Here is a 10,523-nt window from a genome sequence, read left to right as displayed (position 1 = left end):
CAGCCATTTTGTTATTAGCAGTTTAAGTGATCGTGATCTACACTGAAAAAGAAAGGAAAACAAAAACGAAATAAGCAACTCATCGAGGTGATTTAAGTCTATTTAAAATTCATTTTAATCGTGTAGACTCATTGCACTTGCATAATTGATCTCCATCAAGAATAATACAAGTGATCCCAAGACTCAATTTCCGTAAATTGATAAGCCAACTGTTTAGCTAGTTCTTCCGTAAGAACTCCTGGTCGATAGATTTCTGTAAATCCTATCTATAGTCCACCATAATCACAGGATCGTACGAGTGACCATAGTGTTGAGATAAAATAGGTCAATCAGTTCCAACTTACCCGACGTAGAAGGGGTCATATTATGCCTACCGACGAAGAAGGGATTCATTGGAGTTTGACCTATAAAGACTATTCTCAATTTTTGGTTATACGAGGAAGATCCCATCAACTTAGTTTTAATTCATTTTAAGTGAACGAAAAACTAGCAACTGCGTGAATGAATTAATTTAGGTGATGGCTTAAAATGATCGTGTGACATATGAATGCCATAGAAAACTAACGCGTGACCTCTATATGAGTAAGTTTTCATGCAATAATTAGGTGGTTTGGTTTTAGGCGGAATATGATGCAATCTATCGTTACGATAAAATAAATAAAAGAATGCAAAACGTAAATAAAAATTCCTAGTGTGGCCTATCCTAGTAAAAAGAACAAAATACAACATTGGAATCCACCGTCGGACCCGAGAAGCTTGTCTTGATGTTCCATCTTTTTCCATGCAGCGGGAGTGAGCATCCGGTCTCCATCTTTGGTCTTCTCAAAATTACAATTAAAATTTACAAAATATAAACCTATTTACATTCTAAATAAAAACTGTAATTACAAGGAAAAAACCAAAACGGAGATACAAGATCTCAAAATACAACCAAGACCGTGTTCCATCATTACGGTAACACGTTCTACTAAGGCCACACTAAGTTACAACTGTTTGTAAAAATTAAATACGTAATAAAACATTCAAGGCATTCAAAATAACGATAAATAAAATGCATCAGCTAAAATAAAATTTATTCGTGACATAATTCCGTAATTATGTTAAATTTATCCAAACCACCTTTAATGATTAAAATTATGTGACCAAACCGCTTTAATCAACTTAATTTTAATCCATGATAATCCGTTACTTTAAATCGCTTTAAAATAACTAAATGGTACGTGAGTGAACCATTTCACTTATCAAGCGAGTGCAAAAAATCTGTATTATGCACATATTGGCCGAGAAAAAAAAATAAAACACGAAAAAAAAAAAAAATTTTTTTCACGGCCTGACCGTGAACAGTACACAAAAAAATTTTTTTTTTTTTTTTTTCTTCAGCTAATTGCCGAGAGCAAGAAAAGGATCTTCAGCTAATTGCCTTGCAATATTGAGAGAGCTTTTGTGAATTTTCTTGATGTGAGATCTAGGATTTTCAGAGGAAAAATGCTCTCAAAACCCTAATGTTTTGCAAAATGAATGATTAGGTTACAAAATGAGAGGAGCTCTCCTTTTGTTCCTCATTCGGCAAAACCGTGAGCCATGGGGGGAAATGGGCTTTCATTTCCTCTTTATTTTAACTCGTGGTCCGTCTCGAAAATGCTAAATGTATATGACGGGTTTTATTATAAATCGTCATCGGTTATCGGTTATTAAAACATCGACTAATAACACGGATTAGTTGAAATATTAATACATGTCCGACAAAGACAATATTGTATAATTAATTCAATATACATCAATTAAATATAATCGTTTATATTTAATTTACGAATTAACCGCTTAATTCGTCTTAGCCATTATTATTTAATCCGTATTAAATAATTATTTCAACATCGCGTTTGACTAATTATTAGTCAATAACTCCGACTAACTGCTTAGTCAAATTAGGCATCAATATGACTGTATTTTCATACCGTCACATCTCTCAAACGTATCCTATAGGTGTGACTTTTAGGGACCAGTTGATCACCGTCATCTGTATGACAATAACGTCAAACTTATCTAGCAAGCCAACCGTTATTGATAAACGTGGACCAACTGATAATAATACAAAAGTATGCCCTTTGATCCTTTTAGAGATTTATATGTCCTTGCACTAACTGTAGAGGACACCAGCCCCAACAAGCTCCCACTTGTCCGTACAAGTGTACGTGCAATGACGTTATCCGCACTAACTGGAGGACACCACCTCCAACAGCATCGGCCGTGAGCTCCGCCATCTCACCTCACCGACCCACCAAATACCTTGGAGTGGGTTAGCCTAACCTCTCCACGGATTGGGTGAGGGAAATGGAAAATGTTTTCGAGGTGGTAAGATGCCCTGACGAGCTCAAGGTGGAGCAAGCCGCCTTCTATCTTGGAGGACTAGCGGGGGTTCGTGGTATAAAGAAAGAGATGTTATAAGGGACTACTATGATGAAAGGGGTGAGGCCGTTATTCCATGGGTCGACTTCAAGATAGAGATGAGGAATGAGTTCATTCCCGAGCATGTTAGATGTAAGCTCCGGGCGGAATTTGATTGGTTCGTGATGACCGAGGCAATGACGGTGCAAGACTACTATATCCGCTTCAATGAGCTTACCACCTATGTGGAAGACCTTCATCTTAGCTAATCTCAAGTTTGAAGGGGGGTTGATCGTGAAAATCTTAGAGAAACTTCTACCGGGTGAGTTATCTAGCTTGAAGGAGGTGTATGCTAGAGCCGGGAATGCGGAGAAGCTTCTCAACATGACTAATGATGCCAAGGAAAGGATCGGGGAAAAGAGAAAGACCGAGAGTGAAGGCGGGGGAAATCAATTAAAGAAATTTACCTACAATCAAGCTAAGTCTTATTCGGGAGGATCTCAAGTGAGTAGCTTTGGGAAGTCAAGCGGCTATGGAGGAAGAGCCGCTAGTGAAGGTAGTGGTTTGAGATGTTATAATTGTGATGGCCTTGACCACAAGAGGAATGAGTGTACTAACACTCCAAAGGGCCCCAACTGGAGGTTTGGGCAAGGAAGTTCTTACCACACCCCTTCCCAAAGTGGAGCAAGCAACCGAAACTCGGAAGCATATAGCAACCAAAGGAATGCCAACTCAACCTAAAATGGTGGAAACAACTATGGGAACTTCAATCGCGGAGCACCATCAAGGGCGACGAGCTACATTGGAGGCAACGCTTTGGGGTCCAAGCCAACCAACTCAGCAAGTACGGCGCAAGGAGAGCCCAAAGCTAGTGTCAAGCTCTTTGCCATGGACAAGAAAAGCGCTGAGGAATATGCTCATGTTGTCCCCGGTACATTTCTTGTTAATTCTCATCCTTATTTCATTTTATTTGACTCCGAGCCACATATTATTTCATGTCTAAGACTCGTGTGTCGACCCTAGGTTTGGGGGAGGGTGAATTAGCTAATGATGACGTGTCCTTACCTTCGAGAGAGTCTATTGTGTGTTTAAAGGTGTATAAAGAGGTGTTGGTTTTAGTACATGAAACAAATTTTCCGGTAAACCTTTTTGAATTTTCTTTGGAGGGGTTTGAAATAATATTAGGAATGGATTGGCTAAGTAAGCACAAAGCCAATATAGATTGTCATCAAAAGAAAATAGCTTTGAAATGATCCAAAGGTGCTAGGGTGTCGTACAAGGGTTATTTGGTAAAGACCAAGGTGAAACTCATTTCGGTGATGACCTTAAAGACATGTTTGAAGAACGGTTGTCCTATGCTTTTATGTCATGTGTGGGACACTAGTATGGAAAGTCCGCGAGCTCAAGAAATACACGTAGTGAGAGATTTTGAGGATGTATTTCCGGAGGAGTTGCCTGGATTACCTCCACCAAGGGAATTAGAGTTTGGGTTGGACTTGAAACCGAAAGCGGGACCAATCCCTAAGGCCTCGTATCGGATGGGTCCAAAGGAGTTAGTGGAATTGAAGAAGCAACTTTGGGAATTGGCGGATAAGGGGTACATTAGACCTAGTGTTTCACCATGGGGAGCACCGGTTCTATTTGTGAAGAAGAAGGACGGGACTATGGACTATGAGGTTATGTATCAACTATCGGGAGTTGAATAGCATCACCGTCAAGAACAAGTATCCATTACCAAGAATTGACGATCTATTTGACCAACTTAGTGGAGCCGGTGTATTTTCAAAGATTGATTTAAGGTCGGGCTATCATCAATTGCAGATTAAGGATGAGGACATTCCAAAACCCGCATTTAGATCAAGATACGGGCATTAAGAGTTCGTAGTGACGCCGATTGGGTTGACGAATGCCCCGGCCGCGTTCATGGATCTCATGAATAGGGTGTTTAGTCCGTACTTGGACAAGTTCGTAGTGGTGTTCATAGACGATATTTTGGTCTACTCTAAGACCAAAGAGGATCATGAAGAGCACTTAAGAATCGTGTTACAAACCTTAAGGGAGAATCAATTTATGCAAAACTTAGTAAGTGTGAGTGAAGAGTCTATCGATCCGAAATACTCAAGAGGGAGGGGGGTGAATTGAGGATTAAAAACTTTTGCCTACTTCTTGGGTTGTATATGTATAATTAATTATTTAAAGTTTATTGATTAAACTTTAGCTAATTAACTAATTAACGAACAAGAACGAAATAAATGAACGTACGAAAGAGAGAGACACACGGTTTTTGAAGTGGTTCAATTTCACAAATCGAAACCTACGTCCACTATTCTCGATTAATAAATTTAGTACCTTTCTACGCATTACAAATTTACTAACCCGATTTTCGAGCTAATGGCTAGGAAATCAGTGCATCAGAAACAGCGTGAGATGACTTTACGAGGACGAAGTATTCATGTAGCTGCAGAGGCATCATCGCCTGTTGAAGAGATAGAGGAAACCAATGATAGCACAAACCCTAATGAACATCAAGCAGGCACGGATGGTGAGAATGCAGTGAAAACGAAGAATATTAATGAAATAACAGGAATTCCTGAATTGGAAGTAGAAACTGAGGATGAAGAAGAGGAAGTGGAAGAAATAGAGGATGAGGAGGAAATAGTACAAGAAACAGAAGAACAGAGTACTGAAATCCCAGAGGAGGATCCAAAAACAGAGCATGAGGATTTGATGCAGATTGAACAAGAGGATGTAGAGGAGGAGATTGAATATTGGAATCAGGCAGTTGTATGCTATATACTAGGAGCAAATCCTCCATCGGAGGTGATTGAAGGCTTTATTAGGAGAATTTGGACCAAGTTCAATATTGACAAAATCTCGTTTATGCCAAACGGAGTGTTTCTGGTTAGATTCAAATCAGTTGAAATGAAGGACAAGGTTTTAAACTCGGGATATTATATGTTTGATAATAAGCCTATGATTGTGAAATCTTGGACGAGGGATTTAGAGATGAGAAAGGAGGAGGTAAGTTCGGTTCCTGCGTGGATTCGGATGCATAACCTACCTCTGAAATTTTGGGGAAAGGGGCTACCTAAAATAACATCGTTGGTAGGAAACTACATCAAGAGTGATGTAGCTACTGAGGAAAAAACAAGGTTAGGTTATGCAAGAGTGATGGCAGTTCTTATGGTGGATCAGGATTTGCCTGAAAAGGTAAAATTCAAAGATGAAAATGGTAATGTGATTCAAATTGAGGTAGAATATGAATGGAGGCCAGTTAAATGCAAAAAGTGTATGGGAATGGGACATTTGGAGGTAGATTGCAGGAGGAATGATCAAAAAAGGGGCAGAAAGTTCAGATGGTTTGGAGGCTTGTGGTGAAGAAAACTGCTGGACCTACCCCTGCTAATCCTCCTGGGAGTATGCAAGTCCCAATTCAGAATACAGAAGCTCGGAATGTTACTCCAATTAAAATATTAGTCCAAATGCAGAGACAGGATTACAGTGGAGGTGGATACAGTTCTGATTCATTTGGAGCACACTCATACAAAGAGGTGGTCTCATCTCCACCTAGAAGAAGTGGTGGTGCAAATGGTAACAGTCCTCAACCAAAAATTTTAAATGGATAAGATAGGATTCTGGAATGTGAGAGGTATGAATAGAGTAGGAAAACAAAAAGCTATAAATTTTTTCTTACAGAATAAAGATATTAGATTGTTTGGTCTTTTAGAAACAAAAATAAAGAGTAGGGCTCTGAAGAAAGTTGTAAATAACTTCAATAATTGGTGCATTTCAACTAATAATGGACATCACAATGGTGGGAGAATCTGGATTTTGTGGCAACCTCAAGCTGTTAAGGTACAGTTTATAGAGTATAATGCACAATTCATTCATATGAGAGTAGAATCAGTTGAGACTAGAAGCATTTTCTATATGACTATGGTCTATGCTTTCAACTCTATTCATGATAGGGCTCCTTTATGGGATCATCTAAGAAGAATTGCTAGTCAAGTCAGTGGTCCTTGGGCTATTGCTGGTGACTTTAACTGTGTGTTATCTGTTGGAGAAAGGGTTGGAGGTAACACTCCCTCAGGTGAGATGGAACCTTTCAGGCACTGTGTAGCAGATTGTGGAGTCATTGACATTGATGCTACATGGTCTCTTTTTACCTGGAATAACAAACAAAAACCTGAGGAGAGGATATATAGTAGGATTGATAGGTTCCTGGTTAATAAGGACTGGTGTGATCACCTCCCTGATCTTTATGCCCATTTCCTGCCTGAGGGACTAATGGATCATACTCCTTGTATTATTAGTAGCTCTAAAAATTCCCAAAGAAAACGATGCTTTAAGTATTTCAACATGTGGGGAGATGCAAAGGAGTTTCTGCATACTGTAAGGAGTAACTGGGATAAAAATCTGATGGGTACTAGCATGTTCAGGCTAGTTAAAAATCTGAAACAGTTGAAACCAGCTTTGAAAAGTTTGAATAAAGAGGGGTATGCTGATATTGAACATTCAACTAGAAGGCTTCAGAAACAGGTTCATGATTTGCAGGAACAACTTGGAAGGAACCCCATTGATACTCAGTTGCTTATTGCTGAATTTGAGGTCTCTCAGGAATTAAAAACTTTAAGTAGTGCCAGGGAGAGCTTCTTAGCACAAAAGGCAAAACAGTTATGGATGAAAGAAGGGGATACTAATAGTGCCTATTTCCATGGCATCCTCAAAAAAAAGAAGGAATGGAAATAGGGTGATCTTTATAGAGGACATGAAGGGAAAGATGTGTGATAGTCCAGAACTAGTTCAGACAGCATTCCTGGATTACTATAAGCATCTTCTTGGGACAAACCAGCCTACAACTAAAATACACAGGAAGATCATTGACCAAGGCCAAAGATGCAGGGATGAACACAGTCCTATTCTCCTGAGACCTGTAACTGGGGAGGAAATTAGAGTCTGCTGTGTATTCGAGTATTCCTGATAACAAATCACCAGGACCTGATGGATACACAAGCAAGTTCTTTAAAGATGCTTGGAATGAGCTTGGAGGGGAGGTGATTAATGTTGTCCAGGATTTTTTCAGAACCATACAGTTGCTGAAGCAAGTGAATGCAACAAATGTGACTTTGATCCCCAAATGTGACAGGCCCCAAACTGTGTATCAATTTCGACCTATAGCCTGCTGCAATGTAGTTTATAAGGTTATCTCCAAGCTACTATGTGCAAGATTAGCTGAAGTGTTGCCTCAAATCATTGATCCTAATCAGGGAGCTTTTATACAAAATAGAAGCATCCAGGAGAACATCCTTATATGCCAAGATCTAATCAGATGCTATGAAAAGCCTAATGCATCTCCTAGATGTCTATTGAAAATAGATCTCCAAAAGGCTTATGATACTGTGGAGTGGTCCTTTGTTGAAAAACTCCTTGAAGAATTAAGATTTCCAGTGGAGTTCAAGGAAATGTTGATGCAATGCATAACAACAGCATCCTTTTCCTTATCCCTCAATGGAGAAATGTTTGGATATTTCCATGGCAAGAGAGGGCTCAGGCAGGGAGACCCCCTCTCCCCTCTTATCTTCACAATATGCATGGAATATCTGACAAGAACCATTAAGTATGCTGCTGCTAAATTTGAGTTCAAGTTCCATCCTATGTGCAAGCAAATGCAACTGGCCAATTTGATGTTTGCAGATGATGTGCTCCTTTTCTGCCATGGGGATGCCAAGTCTATTATGCTGCTTCTTCAATCCTATTCTACCTTTTCTAAAGCAACTGGACTAAAGATAAGTGCTGCAAAATCCAATGCATATTTCAGAGGGGTGCCTGATCAACTCAAACAAGATATCCTGAGTGTGTCTGGTTTTGTAGAGGGTAAGCTCCCTTTTAAATATCTTGGCATGCCTATTCAAACCACTAGATTGCAAAGACAAGACTGAGAGTGCTTAGTTGAGAAAATATGTAGTAGAATTCATGGTTATGGAGCAAAGAAATTCTCATATGCTGGGAGGCTTGTCTTGGTGAAAGCAGTGTTGTCTACCTTACACTCTTATTGGGCATCTTTGTTTGTCCTACCAAAGGGAATCATTGCAAAAGTGGAGGCTGTTTGCAGAAATTTCTTATGAGATAATAGTGCTGAATATCATAGGGTGCCACTGGTGGTATGGGAAACATTGTGCAGGCCTAAGTCTGAGGGTGGTCTAGGGCTCAAAAACCTGGAAATGATGAATAAGGCTCTGATAGGCAAGTTGGTCAACTGGATTGCTGAGGATAAAGACACCATATGGGTCAAATGGGTGAAGCACAATCATCTGAAAGGAGTGAACTGGTGGCAGTACCAGCCTGGTGCTAATACAAGCTGGGTTTGGAGGAGAGTTTGCAGGGTTAAGCAGGATTTGGTTGCAGCATATATCAATGGGACATGGGACATACAAGGGGTAGATTTCACTACTTCTAGTTGTTACCAATGGCTCATGAGATCCCGTCCTAAGGTGAGCTAGGATGGGGTGATATGGAATGAATGGGTAATCCCAAAGCATCAATTCATGGGATGGCTCTATGCACATGGAGCTTTCAAAACCAAAGCTAAACTGATCAGGTATGGGGTGGATATTGATGATCGTTGCTAGCTATGTGGACAGGCATCAGAGGATTTGGATCACTTATTTTTTGGGTGTGACTACAGTCTCAGAGTAGTTCAACACCTGCAACAGAAAACTGTTTCTGATTACCGAGTTGTCGTGTGTTACGGATCATTGTGTACAGGATACTGGCACCAAGCTGCAGAGAGGAGTGAAAGCAGGAATGGTTTTGGGAGCTATATATCATGTATGGCACCATAGAAATAAGTGCAGGAATGAGGGGATTCTACTGAGACCACAGAAGGTTGCTGCAAACATTGTCGAGGACATGAAGTTGAAAGTCCATGGCAAAGACAGGAGAAAGTTTTCCATACTAGAAATAGTTTGGCTTAAGGATGTTGGATTAATGTAATTGGATTTAGTTGATATGTATCCTTTGAACTTTTATCTTTGATATATATATATATATATATATATATATATATATATATATATATATATATATATATATATATATATATATATATATATATATACAACTCACATTTCACCAAAAAAAAAAAAAACAAATTTACTAACCCTAGTTGTAACTCAAATGAGTTCCGTTAAATACTCGAGTGATTAACTTACGCTAATAATAAAGCACTGTTGATTCTACTAAAAGTTCACGTTAATGAATGAGTAATAAATCAATTAAGCACTATTATCTTATAACGATAACTAAAGAACGAATGCACAAGTTTATAAACGCACGACCTTTTTCGAAAATAGCAAAACGGTTTTCTTGTTTTGAAACACAAGGTTTTTGCTCTTAAAAATAAAATCAATTTTATGCTTAAAGGTCTTACTTTTAAATGTTGCAAAGTGTAAAGTATTTATAATAAAGGAGGGAGCATAGCTCTCGGTTTTCCAGAAACCCTAGCGGCCGAAATATAGATATGTAAGCAAATCATATCTGTATTATTTCTTTCCTTAAAACCCTAAGAGATAATAGAGAATATTTCAAAATATAAAATATAAATTATTCTTCTATTATCTTTTCCATAAATCTTAAGATGATAAGATTTTCCATAACAAAAATATCCTTATCATAAATAACCATATCAAGTTAAATATAAAAGATATGTTAAGATAATTCTAGAGAGTAAAATATTAACAATAACAATATTTTATTCCTTAAGGTAACACGAGATAACACGGCACATATGCCTCATTATTCGTGAAAACCCTAGCTTGAGATTAGGTTAGATTTTAGGGTTTAAGAGTATGCCATGTTAAAACCGTAATTAGTAATATGGCTCAACTCATAAGTTGATCCAACATAATTACTAATTATAAGTTTAAAATAAAACCACACTCTATATGAATATGGGTTTCCTTATTAAATAAATACTTTTGCTAGAACATTTAAAAGAATCAAAAATATTTTTCAAAAAACAATTTTGAAAACATCTTGAGTCGTGTGTTAATACAAACTCAGCATCTCAATGTTATAGTAGAAGTGCTATAACATTGAGCTCTTTCACAAGTAATGTTATAGCTGTCAAGCTATAACTT

General features: G+C 38.4%; 1 protein-coding gene across 1 annotated transcript; it reads left to right on the top strand.

Annotated features, from left to right (window-relative positions):
• The first annotated feature begins 4,776 nt into the window (after positions 1-4,776).
• Positions 4,777-7,134, top strand: LOC141617369 (uncharacterized). Its single transcript, XM_074434556.1, has 3 exons — positions 4,777-5,697; positions 5,766-5,976; positions 6,113-7,134. The coding sequence occupies exons 1-3, from the start codon at positions 4,777-4,779 to the stop codon at positions 7,132-7,134; spliced, it is 2,154 nt and encodes a 717-aa protein (XP_074290657.1).
• The last annotated feature ends 3,389 nt before the right edge of the window (positions 7,135-10,523 follow it).

The sequence above is a fragment of the Silene latifolia genome, chromosome X (assembly GCF_048544455.1).
Source record: "Silene latifolia isolate original U9 population chromosome X, ASM4854445v1, whole genome shotgun sequence".
Classification (NCBI taxonomy): domain Eukaryota; kingdom Viridiplantae; phylum Streptophyta; class Magnoliopsida; order Caryophyllales; family Caryophyllaceae; genus Silene; species Silene latifolia.
This window is presented reverse-complemented; position numbering and strand designations above follow the sequence as displayed.